At 50.9% G+C, this 24,975-nt stretch overlaps 2 protein-coding genes across 2 annotated transcripts in view; one reads left to right on the top strand and one right to left on the bottom strand.

Annotated features, from left to right (window-relative positions):
* The window catches only part of SYMPK (symplekin scaffold protein), a 33,617-nt gene extending 21,390 nt beyond the window's left edge, over positions 1-12,227 (bottom strand). The window contains exons 1-9 of the mRNA XM_019754867.2: positions 12,049-12,227; positions 8,634-8,757; positions 8,425-8,490; positions 7,112-7,165; positions 6,944-7,017; positions 4,475-4,601; positions 3,515-3,764; positions 2,050-2,220; positions 489-728 (exon numbers count right to left, since the gene is read on the bottom strand). Of these exons, the coding sequence (XP_019610426.2) occupies positions 489-728; positions 2,050-2,220; positions 3,515-3,764; positions 4,475-4,601; positions 6,944-7,017; positions 7,112-7,165; positions 8,425-8,490; positions 8,634-8,738 (1,087 nt within the window). The 5' untranslated portion in view covers positions 8,739-8,757; positions 12,049-12,227. The remainder of the gene's footprint in view (positions 1-488; positions 729-2,049; positions 2,221-3,514; positions 3,765-4,474; positions 4,602-6,943; positions 7,018-7,111; positions 7,166-8,424; positions 8,491-8,633; positions 8,758-12,048) is intronic.
* Positions 12,228-12,960: 733 nt separating this feature from the next.
* Positions 12,961-19,422, top strand: FOXA3 (forkhead box A3). Its single transcript, XM_019754796.2, has 2 exons — positions 12,961-13,180; positions 17,664-19,422. Exons 1-2 carry the CDS (start codon positions 13,112-13,114, stop codon positions 18,642-18,644), a joined length of 1,050 nt encoding a protein of 349 aa, XP_019610355.1. The 5' UTR covers positions 12,961-13,111; the 3' UTR covers positions 18,645-19,422.
* Positions 19,423-24,975: the final 5,553 nt, after the last annotated feature.

Here is a 24,975-nt window from a genome sequence, read left to right as displayed (position 1 = left end):
TATCAAAATAAATTCCTTATTTTTTAAAACAAAAACACTTCTTTCATACATGTTCTAGAAACAAACATGAGTGATTACAAAAATTTTTTTGGAGTAAGAAAGCTGATAATACAACCATTAAGAAATTACTCCAAAAAGAAAAAATACTGATAAGTGACACAGAGAAAAGGAGAATGGTACACATATGAAGCATTTCTGAAAGAAAACATTAAGTGTTAATACTTGGGAGTGGTTCCTTTTGGGGAGAGGGGTAAAATGGAGGCTACTTTTATTCTATTCCTTTCTGTATAATTTAAATAATTCATTAGTATTTTAAGAATATTAGTGCTTTAATTATTTCATTTTGGTATGATTTATGTCACATTTACACAATGTAATTTATAATATTAATATAAGTGGAGCTTTTGGTTTCATGTAAATAAACACTTTAAAGGTGGCCAGTCCCTGCCCCCCGCTCCTGCCAGGCCAGACCTGCCTCCTCAGCTCACCTAGTTTCATCTTCTTGAGCGTGGAATCTGAGTCCTCTCGGGGCCGCTTGCGGGCCTCCTTGCTGTTGGGCATGTTGCGGGCGATCTCAGTCTGCGGCGTGCCCAGGTCCACCAGCAGGGTGGTGATCTGGGCCTGGAACTCCAAGGAGGCCGGGTGTTTCAGCACACTCAGCAGGTGCAGCTTGAGGTTCTTGCGCACGCTGCTCACCTGAGATTTGGCCAGTGTCGGGGGCAGGTTGGCTGAGGAGAAACAAACAGTAGTTTTGTGCTGTGGACAGAGCTCATGGGGCTTTAGTCTCACTACCCAGGCCGCAGTTCGGGCAGTGGCTGTCGGCACGCCCTAGAAAAGTTCCTGCGCTCTCAGGTCTAGTGTGTGGCCTTCCCCTCGTACAAGCTTCTGCTGAAAACCCTTGAGAGGTCTCCATCAGTATTAGTCAACCTTAATGCAAAGAGAAAACTTAACCTTCCTTGTATTAAACATGAAGTCTCATCTCCCTCAAAACTTAACCTTCCTTTTATTAAGCATAAAGTCTTATCTCCCTCCATCTCTGGTCTGGAAATGTCAATGCCCCACCCTGGGGATGACTATAATCACCACCGTCACCTCCAGAATAGTCCAACTGAACTGCTACGACAGTCCACTGTTGGCCTCTGCCACCAGAATGACTTTTGAATGTGTTAACAGTCACCTTGAAGAGCAAGCCTCCCCTGCTCCAGAGAGAAAGAAGATGCCCGTAATTTCCCCTGCCTAACGTCCTTCTCTACTTCCTCAGCCAACAACACTCCCATTCTTCTTTGAAGGAACCACCCTGGTTCCATTCTTAGTTCAAGTGGGCAAGCGTCTCAGGGCCAGTAAGAACACTGCAATTCCTTGGTCACTGTGATTGGTTCACAGATAGGCTTGTAATCTCTTTTCAGCCAATCAGAAACAATGAGCATTAGCCCTTGGGCTCTCACTGGAATGACTGGGAAGGAGACACTCTCTTTCCCTGGGGTTGCCAAGTGGATAGAATGGAAGTCTGGAGGTATTGGGGAGCCATCTTCGCTACGCCAAGGAAAGAGACACAGAATGAAACCAACATGGAAAAAACAAGAGGCAAGAGATGGAACAGATTCATGCAGATCCATGACGTGCACACACTCACCCATCAACCCCCGACTTAGCAGTTTTCACACGTGTACAAAACTAGAGAAAACAGGATAATGAATCAGCATGTGCCCACCAACATTTTACTCATCTTGGCACATCTCTCCTCCTTGCTTTTTTTTTGGGGGGTGGGGGGCACGCGGGGAGGCTGGAATATTTTAAAGTATTTCACAGATAACATGTCATTCCAGCCACACATACCTCAATATTAAAACCAGCTTTGGACCAGGTTTCTGTCACACATAATCGAAAGACTCCAGTCTAATCGAGAGAATCCTTCCCTGTGCCCACAACCTACGGCACTAGACTAATGACGCATCCCGCTGGGGCCCACTACCTAGAGCTCCCATTTCCTCAGGAAAGAGCAGACTGGCCGGCGGAGAGGAGAGAGGGAAAGGGAGGGGATCCGCCTACCGTGCAGGGTTTCGTAGGCCTGGATCACCTCCGACATGAACATGGGCCTCTGGCGGGCGATATTGGCGAGGGAGCCCAGCGCCGTGGTGAGGTTGATGGAGGAGATGGCGGGGTGCACCATGAACTTGAGCAGCTGCTCCAAGGCTGCCTTGCCCTCTTCCCACAGCACATCTAATGAGAAGAGGAGGGGACCAGTTAGGAGGAGGTTTTCTCCCAGGCCTCTGGAGGGAGCGGCCTGTGGGGCCAAAAGGGGAGAGACTCTTGCTTGTACATGGATGCCTGCGAATGGCTGAAAAGCAAAATTTAGTGTTGATGAGTCCTATGAGACTATTAACGAGTATAAACATTTAGTGATGAAGATGCTCAAAGAAGGGCTTACAATTGTGAATGACTAGAAATAACATAAATTTGAAGCATGTGAACTATGTTGCTGTAAAACTTTGAATATGTTTATATGCGTACACAGGCTCAAAGTCCTCTGTACCACCACTCTCCTTGATCCAGTCCCCAAACGTTAACCCTTCACAACTTTGGTGCTTTCACTCTCAACATTTTCTATGCAAAAACATACTGGATGCCACGTTTCTTGAAACAGTGAATAAAAAATAGAATGTGATGTAACCAAATTATGGAATATTGTGTAGCAACTAAACATGATTTTCATAGGGAGAGATATAACTTAAGATAATATTGTTGAGTTAAAAAGGCTGTCAAAAAATATGTGGGAAGAGCTAGCAGTTGTGGAATGCTTACTATGCCGGCCATATTAACTCACCAAATGCTCACACCTAAAGTAGATGCCATAATAATGACCCCAATTTACCAGTGAAGAAACAGACTCTGAGAGAATAGGTCACTGTACAATGGGAGAGCAGAGATTCAAACTTGAGTCACTATACTTTAATGTCTCCCTGCTGAAAATATAAAGCATAGTCCTATTTCTTATAAACAAAAAAGCCAACAAATACAGAAACTATAAATATATACAGACAAATACCTATCTCTGCATAGAAAAGGTCTGGAAGGAAACAATACTCTTAATAGAGTTTATCTCTGGGAAGCAGGACTGGGGGGCTGTTTTCCTGTGTACCCCTCCACATTTACTACTTGACACTTCAGCAGTGTGCACAAACTACTTCTATATTTGCAATTAGGACAACAGTAAAACTAGCTAGCATTTACTAAACGCTCACCGCCTCACAGAACCTCACTACAAATCCGTGACAGGGGTACTACTATCGCCTCCCTTTTACAAAAAGAAAATGAAGTTCCGAGAGAAGTAACTTGCCCAAGATCACATGCCGAGTAAGTGGGGAAGCTGGGATTGGAAGCCGGTGTCAGAGCTCTTACCCACTGTACTGTACTGTCTCCAGAAATGACACACCAATAATGAAAGAGGGGAGAAGGAGGAAGAGGAAGGGGCCGGTGCTGTGACAAAGGGTACCAGCTGATGAGGGACACTCACTGTACTGGATGTAGGGGTGGTCACGAGGGATTCGGTCCAGGCTGATGTCGTGTTCCTGGCGTCGGGGCACCTCCGAGTCAGCAACGCGGGGCGACAGGGTGACAATGAGGCCCTCCACAAACTTGATGGCATGGGTGCGGACACCATCGTTGTCAGAGTCCAGCAGCAGGATGATGTCCCCGGCCATGGCAGACACCATGTCCCAGCAGGCCTCCTGGAGCTCGCTGATGACCCGGGACTTCACCATCCACTGGGAGCGGCCCAGGGAGGAATGGACAGACAGACAGAGAAACGGGCACATCAATCTCCAACTCTAGCACCATCCAGAGGTCCATAAGTGACAATGGATATATACATCTGGAAACAGTTCCTGAGTTACAGCTCTGTTCCAGGCCGTACCAGGTGACGCTGGGGACAGGACCGAGTGGTGACCAAGTCAGGTCTGGCCCTGCCCTCACGAGGTTCACAACGACAACCCAGAGAAGGCTCAGATCTTAAGGCAGACAAAGGAACAACAATGCTGACCTCCCACGATGGCGGCAGAGATTACGTGGATCCCCTTTTTCATTAATGCCAGGGAACATCACACAGTAGTGTGTTCTCCTTACAGCGCTGACTACCATTCATAATTAGTATTTCTTTCTAATTAGTATTAGCGATTTTTTCCTCGGGATCTGTCACCGTCACTGGGCCACGAGCACCACGAGTGCAGGACCGGCGCATCTCGGTCGCAGAGGAGGTACTCGGGGGCTCTTTGCTGAATGCATAAATACATGGGTCAGTGGATGCAGGTATGGTTAATGGAGACTCCTGACCGCCAGGCAACATTAGATCCCTTTGTTGTCTCTTCCCAAAGACCAACAGCACATCTTGCCCATAAAGACTCTGACCTGACTCTGGTTTTGAACTTAACAGGTGAATCTGTAAATGAGACCTGCCAGGTGGGCAGCGAGCTCTTACCTGGAGGGCCACCTTGTAGAGCTGGGTCATGGTGAGGATGGCCTTCTTCACCACATTCACATTCTCATCCCTCAAGAGCATGTTGAGGTTCGCAATCAGTTTCAGCAGTAACTCAATGTCTCGCTTGCTGGGGAGGGGAGGGAAAAAGGGCAAGGTCAAGGTGGTCTTCGGGCAGGCGAAAGGAACCTGGCATCCACGAGGGACGGGAAATCAGGGTCAGCGTGTCAGGAGATTGGAATGGACGTGGGCAAAGTCAGGACCTGCACCTGTCTTGCTTGCCAGCACATCTGGAAGCTGAGAATAACTGGCACCTTTGGACCTAGCTGCCCCCGAAGCTTCTATCTAGGTTGCTCATGCAGCCCCCACTCTTTTGCTCTGTTAGGGCCCTGTGTTCACATACAGGGCAGCAGAGCCAGCCCACTGTGCAAATCTGGACAACCAACTCTGTCTCATTTAGAGCAGTACCTACCTCATAGTTTGTTGTGAAAATTGCAACAATACATGTAAAGTGCTTAGAACAGTGTAGAAAGCATTCAATAAATATTAGCCATTATGACTTTAAAACACTTGGCTTTATGTAATCACTAGTTTTGTTTACTAGTTTGTTTCCCTAACAAAGGGCGGGGGCCCTTTGCAGTCTGAGTACTAGCAGAGTCTCAGTTTTTTTGTTGAAGGAAAGAATAAAAGGCCTTCAATAAATATTTGTTCAATGGATAAAAAGATTCAAGGCCCCACCTAGTGCCTAGAACATGAATGTCACTTTCACAGCACGTTATAATCTGAAATTAAATATTAAACTAATGAGTCAAAAAATATGAAACTCAACTGTCAGCTAAATGAAAGCAGGAACAAAATCTGTTTTTACTCACTGTTATATCCCTATAGCCTGACATAAATGCCTGAAAGATGGCAGGCATGCGACACATTATCAGTTGAACAAACATTTTTTTTGCAACCTCAGAAAAGTTACCACAAATTCTTCCAGTAAAAGTTAGAGATTGAGAATTTGGGCAATGTCGTTATAGACATGGGTTAAAATCCCAGGCCTGCCACATACTGGCTGTGTGACCTTAAGAAACTCACTTCCCCTCTCTGAGTCACAGTTTTATCTTCAGTTAAATGGGCCAAACAACTAATTCATAGTGTTCTGAGGATCGAATAACAAAGTAGTTAAGGCCTTCAGTATGGTGCCTGAAAACTAGAAAATGTCACTAAATAGGGGTTATTTTATTTCCTCCTAGTCACAAATCATCCAGTAAATGTTTAATGAAAAAATGACTCAGCTTGAGCAAGTTGAGCCTCAGCTTCCCTTTCTGTAAAAGAAAGTGAACCAAGCCTCCATCCCGAAGGCTGCTGTGAAGATTACAGGTGATAACAGAGGACAGGATTTAATACAGTGCATGGCAGAGTAAGCACGCCACCTGATTACTAATATGATTAAATACTTGTTCACTAAATACGTATTGAGCCCCTCCTATGTGCCAACACTGTTGTAGACACTGGGATACAGTGGTCCACAATAAAGAGAAGTCCTGCCCTCATGGACTGACATTTTTGTGGGGAAGAGAAGGATCCAGATAATTCCAAAAACACTATAAAGAAGAATGCAGGTGGGGCGTCAGGTGTGGGGCTATACTGGCACAGCCAGGAAAGGCTCACGGAAGACGACTGGAGGAAGCGAGGCAGTGAAGCAGGTGGCTCCCTGGAGAGGAGTGTCCCTTGCAGGTACAGCCAGCAGAGGCTGTGAAGGAGAACAGCTGTTTTTCTGAGGAATAACCAGGGAGCCAGGGGATGTGAGTGAAGATCAGAGAGGCTGCCAGGAGAGGAGGCAGGACGGAGCAGTTTGGGTTTCAATCTAAATGAGACAGTGGGTCAGTGGAGGTCGGAGCAGGGAGTGCGGCGGTCGGATTTACGTTTGGCAGGCTGACTCTGGCTGCCATGCGCAAGAGGAAGCAGGGAATGGGGATGGCCATGCCTTTCGGGGGGATGAAAATGTTCTAGAACTAGATTGTGAAGGTGCTAAATGCCACTGAACTGTTCACTTAAAAATAGTTAATTTTATGTTATGTGACTTTCACGTCTATTAAACAAACAAAAAAAAAAAACAGTGGAATCAGGGAAGCCCAACAGAAAGCCACGGAAGCCATCCAGGTGGGAGGTAGGTAATGATGGCTTGGACCAGTGTAATAGCAAGAGAAGTGGCTGAAAATGGTCAAACGCCGTTTACATTTTGAAGGCAGAGCCAACAGTCCTCACTGATGAGGCAGATACGAAGTATGGGGATGCAAGGAAAATAGCGGGTGACTCCAAGATTTCAACCTTATTAAATATTTGCTGGGGAGTCTGTGTATGGGAGGGGGAATGGGCCTGAGAAGCGGAGAGCAGGCCTCTCAGGGCAGGGCCAGGCCGGGAGCTGACGAGGCGGACGCCACCAGGGGCCTCCCAGGGGCTCCCTGCGCCACCCCATACCATGCCTCCTCGATGAAGCCGATGACAAATTTGCGTACTTCAATTGACTTGTCTACTTGGAAAGCGATGATCTCCTGCCAATGTCAGGAAGAAGGTGGGTCAGGGCTGCACCAGGATCCATCCCCTCACCCCTCTACCCACACCTTTTGGCTCCCATCCGTCACTCACATCCAGGAAGTTGTCCAGTAGTGTGGGATCTTTGTTGATGATCAGTTCCTGGACCTGAAAGGAGATTGGGAGAAGGAATAGCAGCTTAGACCAGGGTCCCATCAGTGCAGACAGGAGGGTGTAGGGGGAAAGAGCGTGGGGCTAGGCAGCAGATAAACTCAGCTCAAATCCTGGCTCTGCCACTTCCTACCTTGGGCTGGGCAAGTGGCTTCTCCTGAGTCTCTTCTGAAAATGGGACCTTAAATACCAATTCCTAGGGCTGTGCTGAGGCTTTAATAAGATCCTACAAAGCGCAGGTCCTGGTGGACAGTGGGTACACGACACACAAGGGGCTAAAGAAAAGAAGGAAGCGCCGCAGGGCTCCTGCCTTCCTGAGGCTTGTCCGTCAGTTCTCCCCACTCTCCTGCTTCTACTCCCCACTCGCACTGCCACAATTCAGCAGGCACGTATGACAGTGAGAACCTGTTTCCTGAGGCGCTCGTACCTGCCAGGCTCTTTGGAACAAGCCTTTCCCACAGACGTTCTCATATAAGCCCAGCACTGGCGTGGCTCCTACCCAAGCTGCTATTGTTGAACGGCCCTCACAGCGATGCCACCCCCAACGAGGGTAGTCTATTGCTGAGGTGCAGTCAGCTCCCCAAGGCCGCATGCTGAGCAAGTAGCAGAACTGGGGTCCTTACCCAGGCAACTCGACCCCTCAACCTCTGAACTTCACCGGTCTCCTGGTCTGAACCACACCTACGCCACCCCCCACCCCAAATTCCGCATGTCCTCTTCTGCCTTTGTGCAAGCTATTGCATCCTCTTTCGAGTCCTCTCCCTCTCTTGGCCAGCTTCTGTCCTTATCCGCCAGGTCTCATTTCAGATGTCCCCGTTTCCAGAAAGGCCTTCCTGACTCCTCTCCCCTAGGCTGGGTCAGGAGTGCCCCCTGGGTGCTCCAGCCCAGCCCTGCTCATTCTGGGTCCTCTCTATCTCACAATCTGCATGTCTTCCCCCCAGAAAAGGACCATGGCAGAGAGGAAACACAAGGATGAAGAGCACAGGATGTGGAGTTGGAATGCAGCATTCAAGTCCCAGTTCAAAGTGACCTTGGGCTAATCATTTAAGCTCTGAGTCTTCTTCTTCCTATAAAATGGGGATGAAATTACCCTGCCTCACAGAGCTGTTGTGAAAGTTAAATGAGGGCATGCACCATGGCAGGCATCTCCTAAGTGCTCCAGTGTGGACACCAGTGTCATGACCACTATCTTCTTTTTCACAGATTCCCACACGCCCTCCCGTGTCCTGCTTGCCCACAGCACCCCAGCCCCTCACCTGCTTGAGCACTGTGATCTTTGAGTCGTTGGTGATCAGCGCTGCCTGGTTCAGGAGATCCACCACCTGGACGGAGAGGGAGGCAGGTGGTGCTGCTGGCCTTGCCAGCCCAGCCCCCTTGGCCCTCCCTGGGCTCTGCCACCTGGGGGTGGGTCACCCCAACTGGGGCTGTGACCCCACACACACCAAGCCCTTCTTTCCATGCTCACTCTCTCTGAAGTGGTCATGCCATCAATGCCCAGCCCCTCCTCTTGAGTGAAAAACTGTGATGCCACACTCCGGCGAGTGACGCTGTCCCCGCTGCTGCCTGCCATGGCTGCTGTCTAGTACTTCCTGGGGAAGAAAAAGATAGATCAAGCTCTGGGTGCCTGTGCGTGGGCTGGAAGTTTCATCCCACCATCCGCAAAGGGCTCCACCATCTTTTCCAGCCTGTTCTGTCCTTGTTGAGTCTACTGAAGCCCCTCTCCACTTCAGGGTCTGTCTCAGACTGTAAGTATACACAGGGGTTGTAATGTGGGGGTGATTGATGTCTCTCAGGTCAGAGGCAGTACCTCGTGGAGTACCAAGACTCACCTCCAGTACTTCACCCGTAGCGGGCCGACCACAAACATGTGCTGAATGATGGAACAAACGAACACACAGCAGCTAAGGCACTGGCCGCAGTGCCTTCCTGACTCTTCATCTGGGCTGTACTCTGGACTGGACACCAGAGCAGGCTTTCTAAAACACACCAGTCACACAGTCCTGCTCACAGTAAGTACTCAATACATCAGAAAAGGCTCAGTTAAATAAATTATGTTTCAGCCATTTTCTGGAATGCTATGGAGTTGTTTTCAAAAAGGGGCCAGGTGGGGAGGGAAAACTTTTGGGCTCTGTCCCAAAGCCACAGTGGCACAACTATGAAATAAGAAGGCTCTCAATCACAGGACTAAGGAGCAAAAGACTATTAGCAACCACAGGGTTCTCAAAGAGGAAGACTGGCTGAAAAAGTCTGATAGAGCTACACAATAAAACACTATGCAGCTGTGAAAAGGAATGAGGGAGGGAAAAAGAAGGAACGAGGAAAATCTCTATACACTGATAATCAGTGGGCTCCAGCATATGTTCAGTGAAAACAAGCAAATTAGAAGACGATGTTTACTGTATGCTCTCTTTTTACAAAAGAAACGGAAATGTGTATATGTTAAAAAAAGGAAGAAGAAAAGAAACTGAAAGGATAAGCCAAAAAGCAGAAGAGGAAGGAAACAGCAAAAAAAAATGAGTGGCTCTCAGTGCAATATCATCATAAAAAGATGTCCACCTGCTGTAATACATAACAGAACGTGTGCAATTCAATTCATTTTTGTCAAGTTTGTGTATGTCTACACAGAGCGGCCTGAGTCAGTTTTCTCTTCTGAGTCAGAGGTGGTAACAGTGCTTCTCTCACAGGAAGGACTACCTTGAGTTAGGACACACAGCAAACATGAGGTAAGTACAGCTGCTATTTTTATATACATGAGAAAAGATCGGAATGATACGGCATAAACTGTTAACAAAAATTTGAGGGTGTCTGCAGGACGAATGACTATCCAACATCCTCTTACCTAGTATCCCTGCTGCCTGTCACCCCCACATCTTGCTTGGCGTCAAAGCCAATGTCCTCACCAATGCCTAGAAGGCTTTATATGATGTGGTCCCTTCTATCTCTGCCCCCAGCTCCTCTCTCCTCTCTCTGCTCCAGCTCCTCTGGCCTCCTTGTTGTCCCATGAATATGCCAAGCATGCCCCTTCCTCAAAACCTTTGTGCTTCTCTTCCTTCTGCCTGGAACGCTCCTCTTCCCAGATATTGGCACAGCTCTCTCCCTCCACATTTCCTTCAGGTCTCAGCTCAACTACCTTGGCAGTGAGCTCTTCTTTGACCACCCTATTTCAAATATCAATTTCCTTTCTCTCCCCATCTGCGTTGTTTTATTTTTCTCCATGGTATTTATTATCATCTATACACTACCTACTGTGTTTTCCCGAAAATAGGACCCGGTCTTCTATTAACAGACCCACATCTGTTCATGCAAGTCATGGCCACCCAACAACCAGCATACTGCTGTCCCCCATCAGAACATAATGAAGCTTTTCATGATGAACCTTTTTTCCATGATGATAATACATGTGGGTATTGAACCAGCAACCTTGTTAAGAGTACTGCGCTCTAACCAACTGAGCTAACCGACTGCCGCCTATACTTCTATTTTCTTTGTAAGATATATACATATTTCCCTTTCTTTTATAAAAAGAGCATATATTAAACACCATCTTCCTTTTCATCTGTTTTCACTTAATGTATGCTGGAGCCCATTCTCTATATCAGTGTAAAGAGATTTTCCTTGTTCCTTTTTACAGTTGCATAGTATTTTGTCATGTGGATGTTATCAGTTTTTTTCTGCGAGTCTTCCTACTAAAGAATATTTGGGGGTCGACCCAGTGGCTCAGGTGGTTGGAGCGCCCCTGCTCCTAACGCCAAGGTTGCTGGTTTGATTCCCACATGGGCCAGTGAGCGGAGCCCTCTACAGCTAAGACTGTGAGCACCGACTCTCCCTGGAGCTGGGCTACCATGTGCTGCCATGAGCAGCCAGTGGCCTGGGACCATCGTGAGTGGCAGGCAGCTGGCCAGAGCTGCCATGAGCAGGTGACTGACGACTGGGGACCAACTACCTCAGCTGGGGGTAGCACAAGGCTCTTAACACCAGCATGGTCCAGGGAGCTGTGTCCTACACAACTAAAATGAGAAACAACGGCTTGAAACCGGGTGGGGGTGGAAGAGGGAAAAATATTTGGAGTGCTTGCAATCTTTTGCTATTACCAACAGTCATTGTTTCCCCTTCCTTTCGGTGTACTCCTTATGGAGTACCACTGCCTCCCTCCCACCTAGGGGCATGACGACTCCCCTCATATACACAGTGGCCCCAGGAGTATCTTTCATTCATTCAACAAACATTAACTGGGTGTCTTCAGTGTGACGGCGTTGTGCTGGGAACACAGCAGTGACAACACACACCCAGTCCCTGCCTCCATGGAGCTCACAGTGACAGACATAATCAAATAGTCAAACAAACAAAGGTACAATAACAAATCAGAGGCCACATGACATGAAGGAAAGGTACAGGGACCTCTGAGAGCGTTTAACAGGCGGATTTCGGGATGGAGGGCAGGAAAGGAGGGCTTCGCAGAGGAAGTGACGTTGGTGCAGATACCCGAAAGATGAATGGGAGTTAGCCTGGCAGAATGGGTAAAAGGATGTTGCGGGCAGAGGGGACAGTATGTGCAAAGATCCTGAGGCCTGAAGGCGCATGGCGAGTTTGAGGAACCGAAAGACCAATGCAACTATTCGAAGTGAGGAATGAGCAGAGGATGAGCAGAGGATGAGCAGAGGCAGAGCCAAGGCCGCGGGACGGACGCGCCTTGGGGGCCACGTTGGAACCTTGCCCTAAGGGCACTAGGGACCCACGGGAGAGTCCTGAGCAAGGGAAGAAACTGGAGTACCAAACGTCACTGCTCCCTTCTCCTCTGCCCCCATCCCTCTGCCAGCGCTCCTGCCGCTTCAGGGTCCTTCCTCCCTTGGTCCCCGGGCCCCCACGCCACCCCAGCTCACCGCGGATCCGGCTTCCGTCCCCCTCGCGCCCCCTCAGCAGCGCCTCTTCCCAGACGCCGCCGCCATCTTCCGCTCGCCGCCGTGACACCGCGCATGCGCCACACACACGCGAGGTCGCCGGGAAATGGAGTCCACGCAGTAGGCCTACCCCCACCCCTATTTCTAGCCCAGCGAGCGGCCTTCCGGAATACTCCCGGTGGCTCTTCGTTTCTGGCGTTCGAATGCCGTGCCTTCTGGGAAATATAGTCCCTTGGCAGACGCTCGGGACAGGAAGGGAAACAGAGACTTCTGGGAAATGGAGTTCATGATGGTTGAGTTCCTGGACGGCTGGTATTAGAGAGAATGGAGAGTACGGGCGGCGAAGCTCCTAGGTCTTGGAAGTGGTCTGTTGCCCTAGTGGAGTCTGAACAGAAGCCCCAATTTCCTTCACCTTTTCTCCTAACCATTTAGACAGTTCGGAGCATTTCTATTAATAGCTGTCGGAAGCTTCAGTATTCCAGTCCATCTAATGGGACTGTGGTTTCGAGGATCTCCTACCGGTCCTTATAGAGGCAGACTGGATCCAAGGAGTTCACTGCGCTCTGAGGCCCCTTTCTTCCGCGGCGGTCGTGCTGGGTTCTAGTTATTCGCCCTCTACTGTCAAGATGATGAAACCCCCTGGGGTAGAGGGCCCCAGAGTTCTGATGTCGGGGACCTTAGTATCAGCAGTGTCTCCCAGCAGCAGCTCCCTCACTCTTCAGCCTTCTCCAGCCCTCACGTCCCCGGGCTGCGGCTCCCGGCGCCTGAGGTCTATCTCCTCGCAATCCCGCAGGGGGCGCCCCAGTCCGAGCGCACTGCCCAGGGAGAGGCGGGAGGGGAGCCGGGGCGGGCGAGGGCGGGGGGGGGGGTGTCCCGACTATAAAGCGTGGACGCCTCCCGCGGCGCCTGGGACGGCTGGGACCCTGGGCAGTCAGTCGGACGGGCGGGCGCCGGTTGGAACTCGGGCCGTGCCGGCTGAGAGATCCTTAGCGCTCGGTTCCCCCCCGGGCCGGAGAGGGGGCAGGTGGGGGCGCAGGCCCGGGGGATGCTGGGCTCCGTGAAGATGGAGGCCCATGACCTGGCGGAGTGGAGCTACTACCCGGAGGCCGGCGAGGTGTGTCCTCGGGGATGGCGGAGCGGGAAGTGTGGGGTAGGAATCAGGGTGCGGACTTAAATGAGGGCAAGGACTGGGGTATGGGTTCGAATGGGGGCTCCAAATAGAGTCGAGGAGTAAAGGAACTAGAGACACGGAGACCAGGTGTGGGATTCAGGGACGGGGGCCAGGCATGGGAGTGCGGTTTCCCCAGGCTAGTCGGAGTGAGGGATAAATGGTAGTCAGGAAAACTTAAGTAAGGGTCAGGTCATAGCTTAAACGTGAGAGCTGGGTGTTGGTGACCCCAAATCCAAGGGATTAAAATGAACAGACCAAAGCTAGGAATCAGACCCTCCCAGAATAGGAGACAGAGCTGGAGGATTAGGAAATGGCTTCAAAATTGGGGGAAAAGACGAACTAAGAGACGGAGGAGGGAGGTCACCATTAAGGGAAATCTGAGGTGAGAGCTCAGGGTTAGGACATTGGGGTTCAGGGATAAGGATCAGGGTGCAATCTAAGATGAGGTCAGAAATAGGGGTTCGTGCTCAAGGATAAGAGATGGAGGTTGGTTTTGGTAGTCTGAAATAACAGGTGGTTTAGAGTTGGGGTTCAGATAGATGGGGGCCCAGATGAGATCGGAGTTGGAAGCGGGAGAGCAGCGGAGGGGTCGATTTCCATTCCCCACCCCCACCCCTACTCCTGACCCTCACCCCTTCCAACTGAACTTCACTGCTTTAATTGTTAGAGACCCTCAGCAGGGATTCTCCTGTTAGAGGCTAGAAGGTTTCAGATTTCCCACCTCCCTATCCTCCTTCCAGTAATCTCCAGTAATTGCTAATGTCCTCACTAGCCCCATCTCTGACTAGACCACCCTGGAGTAGGGGGCAGGGTATCTCTTACTTCCCTCACCCCAGCAGGCAGAAAGTCCTTCCCGGGGTCTAACTCCCATTCCTCTTGCTGCAAGGACTCCCCCTTAGCTCACTGTCTCTATACTCAACAAAGTGAAGTGGAGGGGGGATCTGGACACTTAAATTCCTAACCTGAAAGGGGAGTGTGGACTTGAGGCAGGGGAACTTGAATGTCTGAGTTTTACAAGGAGACTGAGATCTGAGGGTTACAGGGGCTCCCAGGTGCTTGAGTCCTGGGTCTGGGGTTTGATGCTGTTATGTGGGACTCTCGATCCCCGGGCCTGCGGGGCTTGGCATGGTGCCCGGGAGGGGCCAGTCCTGGGGCTGTGGAGGTGTGAGCTGCACGTGGGGTGGGGCAGGCCAACCAGGGAGGGGGGGATTGGAAGTGTTGAGAGGTGGAGATCGGCAGCTGGAGGTGTCAGAAGGCAGAGACCAGGTTGGAGGTGAAGGCTCCCAGGTATTGGGGCATCCCAGCTGAACCTCCAGAGAGGTCAGAGTCTGGGAATATGATTTAAGGGAACCAACTACAAATCAGTGTTTTGGGGGACACACCTTATAAGTAAATGTGGAGATCTAGGATGGAGGAATCCTGATTTGGGGCACACTCTGAAGTTTAGGGGACACATTGTGTCAGAAATTGAGAGACAGTCTAGAGATGATCAGCATTTTGGGGCATATTTTGGAAGAGTTGACGTGGGGGACCGGAGATGGAAATACTGCCTGAGGGTCTCCCCAGCCTTTCCATCAGCTGAGCCACCTCCTCCCCTTGGGTCAGAACAAGGTAGAGAGAAACATTCACATTTACTCAGCTACTGAGAACTGTGAGGTCCCCCAAAGTGCTTCTTGCCCTCCACGCCTTCCTGCTGGGGTGATATTAACACCCCCAGGCTGGCTCCCCATGTGGAAGGAAATTGAAAGGTATCACCCTATTGGCCCCCAGTTCCCACAGATCAGCTGGTCCAACTGCTCCCCCACGTCAGAGAGGAAAAACCTGAAGCCTCCTGGAGTGTTGGGGGCTTCTTTAGGTCCTGGGTAGAGACTGGGGCTAGAAACTAGGCTTCTGGCTTCACACTGCCTCCCTCTGCTCCGTCACACCCTCCTCCAGAGACAATAAGGAAATGAAAGGCGAGAAATTTCAGCCTCCTGGGGTGGGGGTGCAGGTCCCCTGAGGGCTTTCCCCCCAATCTCAGCCCCGCCCTGGTAGGGAAATCCGGCTTAGACCCGGACACTGGGGGTTCATCCCAGCCCCGGGGCGTGGGAAAGCCTAGGGTGGATTAGGGCAGCTGGAGTTCTAGAGATCAGACCTCACGGAGGACTTCCGGGTGGGTGGGTAGGTAGCCAGAAAAGGATGGCCCTGGGGTCCCAGTCTGTCTTCCTCTGTGATACAAGAGAGTCTGACTGAGTTGGAAAAATGGGAGGGGGGGTTGCAGAGGAATTTAGGAATTCTCTGTAGATCCCCCTAAATCCATCACCTTTTCCCTTCATCTCTTCCCTTAATCTGGGGAGGGGGCAGAAGCAGCCAACCATGGGGGAGACCAGTGCATAGGGGAGGGGAGTAGCTGGGAATCCAATTTCAATGTGAGATTTCTGAGGAGGGTGATACTGAGGCAAGGAAGCAGATAGATACAAAGGTGTGCTGAGGGAGAAAGAAATGGGGAGATGGGAGGGGAGTGGGGTAGAGAGAGACAGAGGGTGAGAGAAAGGAAGAAAATGTGGGAAAGGGAAAGACAGGGTAGGAGGAGATAAACATGGGGGGGGGAGGGAAGGAGTATAGAGATGCTGAGACAAGGAAGGCAATGGACAGACACACACAGAGCCACCAGGGAGATTCAGAGACCTGAGAGAAAATTGCTACGTGGACAGACATATGAAAGAGAGAGGGGAGAGTTTATCCACTAGAACTCAGACCTGGGTTGGTTGCCACCTGTCCCTGACTCTCAGAGTGTCCATTTTCTCTCTGGACCTTGGGACCTGCAGATGCTCACAGTGACAGGGGATGAGAAAGGACCCACTGCCTCGTAAGAAAGTTGGCTCCAGCCAGAGCTGGAGCAGTACCCGCAGTGCCATCAGACCCCAGCAGGGACAGGGAGCAGGTGAACTATTGAAGGAGAGAGGACGGAAGACAGTGGTTGAAAGGAGTAAATACACACAGAGAGAAATCACCATCCACCGTGCTTCGTATTTTCCTTAGCTTGTTCACTTCCTGCTGAACTGTCAGCTCCATGAGGGCAGGCATTTCAGTCTGTTTTGGTCACTGCTGTTTTATAGCATGATCCAGAACACTGGTCTGGAACCAGACTGCCTGGATTCAGAAACCCAGTTCTGCCCTTTTCTTGCTGTGTGACCCTGGCAACCTCTCTGGGCCTTAGCTTGCTCAGTTCTAAAACAGGCATCATAATAGGGCCTCCCACATGGTGTGGTTGTAAAGATGAAAGGGTGCCTTTCCCTGTGCAGTGCTGGGAGCAGCGCCTGGCACTGAGTAGGTGGCCAATAAATATTTGTTGAATGGATGGAAGACTATATAGAGGGTTATTTAGAGAGACGGCAATGTCTATCGTATTTCATTCATGCATATTTTTTCACCATTTGAACATTTCCAAAAGTGGAATGGGTTTTATAGCCAATGGTATCTAGGGATTATAACTGACACTACGTTTTTCCATTCTTACTGATTCTTAATACTGCAGCTTATAAACAGTGATGTCTTACATTTGATAATATACAGTAAATGGATGATATGAGGTTGAAATGTGATTTCTGATAGTCAAACATTTTTGACCTATTAAAAACTGTAATTTTATAACCTAAAATATGGAGAGAGAGTATACATATAGATTAGATATAAATCAGCAGTTATCAGTTTTTTAGGTTTCAGGACCTCTTTACACTCTTAAAAATTATTGAGGACCCCAAGAAGTTTTCACTGATGTGGATTATGTCTCTCAATAGTTACCGCATGAGAAGTAAAAGCTGAGAAAAATTTTTTAAATGTATTAATTCGTTTTTAAATAGCAATAACTTGTTAGGATACATAATGTGTTTTTATTAAAATAACTATATTTCAAAACATTTAGTCAGAGGAGTGGCAGTGTTACATTTTTGCAGATCCCTTTTTGGATCTCATTCCATAAAAGACAACTGGGTTTTCATAGCTGCTTCTACATTCAGTCTGTTGCACTGTCACATGTCATGTGGCCTCTAGAAAACTCCACTGTACACTCATGAGAGAAAGAGTGAAAAAGGCTAGTAATATCTTAGCATTATATGAAAATAGTTTTGACCTCATGAACATACTGAAAAGGTCTTGGAGACACCCCAGGGTGTCCTGGACTGCACTTTGAGAGCCACTTAAAGCCCGAGCTCCAGTGTATGGGAGCATGGGGGTGTGGGGGAATAGGGCCCGGGGGGTTGTGCGTGAGGAAAGGGAAGAGAGAGAGAGACTTCAGGAGACCGCTGTCTACAGAGAAAAGTAAAGATGGAAAGGACTCATAGTGGAGGCAAGACAGGCAGACTGAGGGACACACGGCCGGTCCAGGGTGCTGACCAGCGAGTGGGGACTCACTGACCCCTCCCCATCTTTCTTTTTCTCCATACAGGTTTACTCTCCAGTAACCCCAGTGCCTACCATGGCCCCTCTCAACTCCTACATGACCCTGAACCCTCTGAGCTCTCCCTACTCCCCCGGGGGACTCCCTGCCTCCCCACTGCCCTCAGGACCCCTGGCGCCCCCAGCCCCCACTGCGGCCTTGGGCCCCACCTTCCCAAGCCTGGGTGCCAGCAGTGGTGGAGGCAGCAGCTCAGGGTACGGGGGCCCGGGTTCGGGACTGGTGCATGGGAAAGAGATGCCAAAAGGGTACCGGCGGTCCCTGGCACACGCCAAGCCACCATATTCCTACATCTCGCTCATCACCATGGCCATCCAGCAGGCTCCGGGCAAGATGCTGACCTTGAGCGAGATCTACCAGTGGATCATGGACCTCTTCCCCTACTACCGGGAGAACCAGCAGCGCTGGCAGAACTCCATCCGCCACTCGCTGTCTTTCAATGACTGCTTCGTCAAGGTGGCACGCTCCCCAGACAAGCCGGGCAAGGGCTCGTACTGGGCCCTGCACCCAAGCTCAGGTAACATGTTTGAGAACGGCTGCTACCTGCGCCGCCAGAAGCGCTTCAAGCTGGAAGAGAAGGTGAAGAAAGGGGGCGGTGGGACCTCCACCAGCAGGAACAGTGCAGGGTCGGCCTCAACCACCACCCCCGCTGCCACGGTCACCTCTCCTCCCCAGCCCCAGCCTCCACCCCCGGAGCCTGAGGCCCAGGGTGGGGAAGATGTGGGGGCGCTAGACTGTGGCTCACCCCCTTCCTCCACACCTTATTTCACTGGCCTGGAGCTCCCAGGGGAGCTGAAGCTGGATGCTCCCTACAACTTCAACCATCCTTTCTCCATCAACAACCTGATGTCGGAACAGACACCAGCGCCTCCCAAACTGGACGTGGGGTTTGGGGGCTATGGGGCAGAGGGTGGGGAGCCTGGGGTCTACTATCAGAGCCTCTATTCCCGCTCTCTGCTTAACGCATCCTAGCAGGGGCATGGGAGCATGGTGGGTGGGGTATGGCTGTAGTTTACACCATCAGGCTCTTGGGGCCTGATCCTCCTGGTGACACTTTGCTTGTCTCCACCAGTTAACATCTTGGTTGGTCTATTACTTAACTGTGGTGACTGCCGTTTGTGTGGGCATCGTGTCGGTCCATTGGGTACTGTGATAATGCCGTCGACATATTGGTGGGTCCATTGGGTACTGTGAAGACTGCCCTGTTGATTGATATTATTGGTTGATCCATTGGGTACTCTGATGGCCACCACCAGGGGTGACATCTTGGTTGGCCTGTTGGGTACCACGATGGACTTCCTCTTGGCTGATCCTTTGGGCGTGATGGTGATACCATTTCAATTGCATCTGCTTTGGCCCATTAGATGCTGTGATCACTTCTTTTTGGTGGAATTCTTGGTAAAGTAGGTGCCAAGTTGGCCACCATCCCTTATAACATGTTTTTTTGTCCATTGGGTGCTGTTATGGCCACCATCTTGGCTGGCCGACACAGCCAATGTACCATTGTGCACCATGACGGCCACCATAGCCCCTGTGTTGGCCAGGGCGTCACTGCCTCTTTGCTGAGTTGAGTGACGGATGGAGATGAGAATATTCCTTGGTTTTCTCTGGAGCCCATTTCCCCCTCTGGTCCAGGAGAAACCAGAAAGGACTGTTAGGGTGTGGGGAAATTCTACTGAAGTCTGGTTCTTGCCTGGGAAGTGGTATACTGGCTGTGTTTGAACATTAAAGACACCATTTCTGCCTCTTCCGGAATGTCTCTTTTCCTTGGCGGGTGGGCCCTGTGGAACTTGAACACGTGGATTGCTATTCCCCTGTCCCCTCTCCTTCCTGCCCCCAAGAGCTGGCTGCCTCTGGGGGAGGGGATGGAGGAGGCATCAACCTGACCTTTGGCTCTTTGCTGTCCCTGACCCCAAGGACAGTTTGCTCACAGATAGCAGCCCCCGCAGCAGTGGGGCCAGGGCAACAGGAGGAGGTGGCTGTGCAGTGACCAAGGCCATCTCCCCACCCCCACTCCCCAGACACACACCTCCAGCTCTGAGGCTCAGGGGCTGCTCAATTTTTGGTTAAGCGAGGGAGGAGGAAAAGGGACAGACAAGGTGTTAATTGAAGGAGACTGTGTGTTGCAGCTTGTGTGTGTGTGTGTGTGTGTGTGTGTGTGGACACGCGCACATACACATGCCCCTGGGTCACAGGAAAGCACTGTGCTTACTGACATCCCATAAGGTGTTATCAATTGTTTCTATCCCTGGGTTTGTTTATTCCCACTCTGGGTATGTGTTTACTGTGGGTGCCTCGGGATATCAGACTCCTGCATTTATATCTTCATTGTGTTGTTGTGTATGGATCTTTTACACACCTGGGTCTCTCACTGTTAGGTGTGTGTCAGTTTGTCTGCATACCCCTTGTCTCAGAGAGTGTGCAACTAAGTGTCACTGTGTGTTTCATGTGGATCTCTGTGTCATCATCTGTCTGTATGTTTAAAAGAAAGTCTGCCAGTGTTTGCATAATATGCCTGTCTTTGCTGTGTGCCTGTCAACGAATGCAGGGTCTGCTGGCCCTGGTGTGTGTCTGTCATTTTTGCAGGCAGGTATGTAGGGAAGGGGCTGGGTCCTCCTTGAGCTGCTGGGGACCTCTGGGTTTGGGGCCTGATTGTCTCTGTTACTCCAGGGCCCTCCCTAGGCTCTGAGTCTGGTGTCTGTCGTTGAGATGTTCTCCTCATTGGCTCTCTCGAAAACACCACAGTGAACTTCACGCCCCTCATTTCACAGAGTGGAAACTGAGGCCGAGAATAGCAAGGGACTGGGCCAAGATCATTCACCCAGGCGGGGGCAGTCAGGCAGAGTTGGTCTGAAATGGTCTTTTCCTTATGTCACGTTTGTCTTTCTTGGTTGTTGATCTCTCTCACTCACTCATTTATTCAGTCATTCAAAGATGAAAGGCTGTTTATCCACCTGTGTGTGTGTGTGTGTGTGTGTGTGTGTGTGTGTGTGTATTGTCTCTCCCAGTTTGTGTGTCCATCTTTCTGTCTCTTAGTGTCATCTCTTTCTGTATCACTCTGTCCCTAACCTTCTCTTTGTGTCTTTACCTCTGTCCCTTGGTATTTTTGAAAATGTTCGTTCATTCTCTACATCTGTCCCCATATGGTCTGCCTTGCTCTTTCTCATTCTCTCCATTGCTTTGACTCTGTCCCTCCCTGTCTCTGGGCCACTGAATCTCTCCTCTTTTTCTCTAGGGGACTCTAACTCTTCCTCTCTTGGGGTCTACCTCCTCCCACTCCTTCTTTGGATCTCTGGCCTCTCTCCTCTTTCTCTGGTCTCCTTCCCTCAGCTCCCTAAGTTTCCGCCTCTACCTGCCACCTCGCACAGGCTGGGCCCTCTATTTCTGTCGCTGTGCCCGCCCTTGCGGGCTGCGTGTCACCCCCGCCCCCTGCCGTGCTGGCTCCCTGGGAGCCGTCCCGCCAGCTTCGCTGTCCTGGGCAGGCTGGGGAATTCCTCCTGGTTCCTGGAAAAAACAACTGGGGCCGAGAGAAAGGCCCTCAGTCTCCCCGGGCGCCCGCCCCCCTCCCTCGGGCCTGGGGGTCTCTCCCAGAGTCGGCCGGCCCGAGGCAGGAAGCCCTGCGGTTTCTGGCTTCTCCCAGGCGGCCTCCGGATCTGGCCCCCACCCCCCGGCCAACAGCCCAAATATTATTCCGCAGGAGGAGTCGGTGGCAGCAGGAGGAGGCCCAGGCTGAAAGAGGCTTTCAGGGCGGCCAGGCCTGGGGCTTCCTGTCCCCAGGCTTGGGCCTCAGGCCGCCCCAGTAGGGACCTCAGGTGGCCGGAGGGGCGGGTGTTGTTGTAGGGTCCTGGGGGGAGGGTGGAGCCATCCATAAGGGTGTCTGGTGGCCACCGGCTCGGCTGGCGTGGGCAGGTGTGACCCCCACCTCAGGGACAGCCGGCTGACGTCCAGCGTGGAAAAGTACCACGGTCAGACGTGGGACGCATGGACAGACATGAGGACGCCAGAAATCAGGGAAGGAGGGATAGCCATGGGGACACAGAGAAACCTGGGCTGGGAACTGATGGACCTGGATGCAGTTTATGGGCTTGAGGTGACAGGGTCCAAGGGAGGGGTCCATAGGTGGGGAAACAGAAGGCCAAGCAGGGTCTCTGTGCTGGGCAGAGGGCCATCTGCATCAGAAGGCAGGAGATGATGATGAAAATAATAACAGCTGCTAGGGCTTACCATATGTCCGGCATTGTATGAGCACCTTACAGAATCGATTGACCAAATCCTTGCCAACCCCCATTTTATTGCAGGTGAAACTGAGTCAGGAAGAGGTGAAGGGACTTGCCCCAGGCCACTCATAGTAGTGAGTGGGGGAGCTAGGACTTGAACCCAGGTAGTCTGGCCTAGTCAGTGCCCTTGACTGCTGTGCTGTTCTAGCACCTGGGAAAAGCAACAGCAACACAGTGGGGCCCCAGGGGCGCAGCCCTCCCACAGTCACCTCCACTCCAGCCACAACCTGCTACAAGAGAAGGGTGGCACTCCAGAAGCCAGGAGTCTGAGCAGATTACAAGTGTGTATGTTCGTGTCCACGTCAATATGTCACTGGGTGTCATACATGTGTCCTGGTGTCAGTATCATTGGTGTCAGTGTCCACGGGCTTATGTGTTAACTCCATGATGTGTATCCTGTTAGTGTGTTAGCGTGTTGTGTATGCCTGTATGTCTCTGTGTCAATGTCTGTCAGTGGGTTTCTGTAGGTGTTGCTATGTTTGTCACTATGTATGCATGTGTGTCACTGTTCTGTCATTGTCTTCTGTGTCTGTCACCGTGTTCTCCGTCTATCACTGTTTGTGTCTTGTTGCTGTGTCTCTGTGCCTAAGAACATGTTTGCCTATCATCGTGTCCTGCTGTCTATTACTGTGTGTGTCTGTCACTGTGTCTGTTACAGTGTGTCTTTGTCACTAGGTTCTGTGGGTCTGTTTATGCCTTTGACACTCTGGGTCTGCCTATATCTGTCTCTCTGTGTCACTGTGTCTGTCCTTCTATGTGTCACCATTTACCCAGGTGTCACCGTGTTACTCACCGCCCAGGCCACAGGTGGGCGTGTCAGGCCCACTGGTGCCAGAGCTGGGGCCCTGCCCATCCCACCCTCTCCTGCCATGGGCCAGGCTGGGCGCCTGTTTGCAATGCCTGCCCCAGGTAAACACCAAGATCCGGAACCCAAGGGCCACCTCCCTCACCTCCGCCCCTGCCCCTCGGCCTGCCCTGGACTGGGCTGCACCAGAGCCCCACAGGCTGTGCCCTCAAACTGGAGATGTGCCCTGACCCTCCCCCAACCCCTGCTCACCGGCCTCTCCAAGCCCTAGCCTTGGCCCAACCCTGTCTGTCTGCTTCTCTCTCTGTGCCTTTCTGGGTGTCTGCTGGCCTCTCTGTTTCTTTCTGTCCCTACTTCCTCTCCTTTGGGTTTCTCTGCCTTTCTCTAGAATGACCCTTGTCTTCATTCTGTCACTGTCCCTCTACCTCTAACATTTTCTGTCTTTTCTCAGTGAAGTTTGATTTCTCTGTTTTCCTGATCTGTCTACGCTTGAGTCAGCCTACTCTCTGCCAATTTCTAACTTTGGGACTCTCTGCCAGTCTTCTTTCTCTGTCTAAGTTTCTCTTTCTCCTTCTGTCACTGTGTCCCTCTCAGCCCAAGTCTCTCAGTCTTGGCCACTATCTCGGTATGTCTCCAAGCCCCCAGCCCCCCCCAGGAGCAGACCTCTGCCATGCCCAGGCCCTTAGAGAAGTGTGGCCCCCAGCTTCCCGCCCCCAGCCCACTGGTATGTATGTATGTACATATATATATATATATATATATATATATATATATATATATATATATATATATAAAGGTATATGTACATATTATTTATATCTGTGCCCAGGGGCAGGAGGGCAGACACTGGGGCCTTTGTGTAGCCACTGCCCGCTGCCTGCCTGCCCGCCACTCCTCTCCCTTCGTCCCTGCCGCCTGCCCGCCTCCACTCCCCCCACACAGAAAGGTTCCTGTGGGGCCTGCCAGCTTCCTCTGCCTGAGGTGTGAGTGGGCACGCCACGGACCAGGCAGGCAGGGGGGCCTGGGGGATTTTTCCAGTTCCAGGGAAGCTTTCCGGGTGGAGAGGGCTGTGAAAGAAATGGGACTTCTCAGTTGGGCTGCTGTCTGTTTGCGTCTGCTGTCCCTGGGCGTCCATGGCGTTTTTAACCTGGCTTGTCCCTGAGAGTCTATCCGTACAATCTAATGTCATTCTGACTTCTTCTCTGTCGGTTTGGGTCTTATTCACTGTGCACACACTGTCATTGGGCGTATGTGCTAGGTCCTCTATTGAGCCCTGAACACATAATTAATGAGATGCTGTCCATTCCAACTGATTCTTTGCCATTTCTGTTTTATTTGCCTCACTCAGTGCTTGAAACCCTCTACCTGTTCCCATTAAAACAAAATTCAAAGTCCTTATGGCCTACATGGCCCCCGGTACTCCCTTATAATCCCTCTAAACTCATTCTTATGACTCCCCCTTTTCATAGCTGCACTTGCCACCTGGCTGCTTCTGGAACAAACCAAGCAGGATCCCACCTCAGGGCCTTTGCATGTACTCTTCCCCCAGATTACCCCTAACTCTCTCCCTCTCTTCCTTCAGTTCTTAGTGTCATTTCCTCGTGAGCCCTTCCCTGCCTTCCTCTTTAAAATTGCAACCTCCATTATTCCCTTTCCCTGGCTTAATTTTTTTCTTCTTCGTACTTACCACTCCATGGCTGTCACATTTTATGGGCCTGTCTGTCTCACCTGAATGTCAGCTCCATGAGAGTGGGGGCTGCATTCCGTTCCCTGTTGTATCCACAGTACCTCCCACAGTGCTTGTCACACAGTGGATGGTGAATTTGTTGAAGGAAAGGAACCCATTAATCTATCTAGCCTTTAAATTAGCTCTGTGCTGCGTGATGCTGGGGACACAATGGCTGTCCTTATGGGGTTGACAGTCCAATCCCCAGACAGTGATGATCCAGAATGCGCAGGGCTGGCACAGGGGAGTGTAGGGTCTGTGAGAGCCCAGAAATGGCACCTGACTCAGCCTAGGGGTCAAGGAGGACTTCCTGGAGGCGTCAGCTGAGCTGAGACCTGGAGGAGGAGCGAGTCAGGCCTTGTCTTGGAGAACAAAGGACCAAGACAGATGGAGCCTTGTCCTTCTTCACAGAGCTCTCCCTCATAGAATGTTCTAGTTCAAACCCGTCTCTTACCCTGATTTTACAGTCTGTCTCTCTCTCTCATTTGCTCTTTA

This window comes from Rhinolophus sinicus, linkage group LG11, assembly GCF_036562045.2.
Source record: "Rhinolophus sinicus isolate RSC01 linkage group LG11, ASM3656204v1, whole genome shotgun sequence".
Taxonomy (NCBI): domain Eukaryota; kingdom Metazoa; phylum Chordata; class Mammalia; order Chiroptera; family Rhinolophidae; genus Rhinolophus; species Rhinolophus sinicus.
The sequence above is the reverse complement of the archived record's forward strand: the minus strand, read 5'-3'. Positions and strand labels throughout refer to the sequence as shown.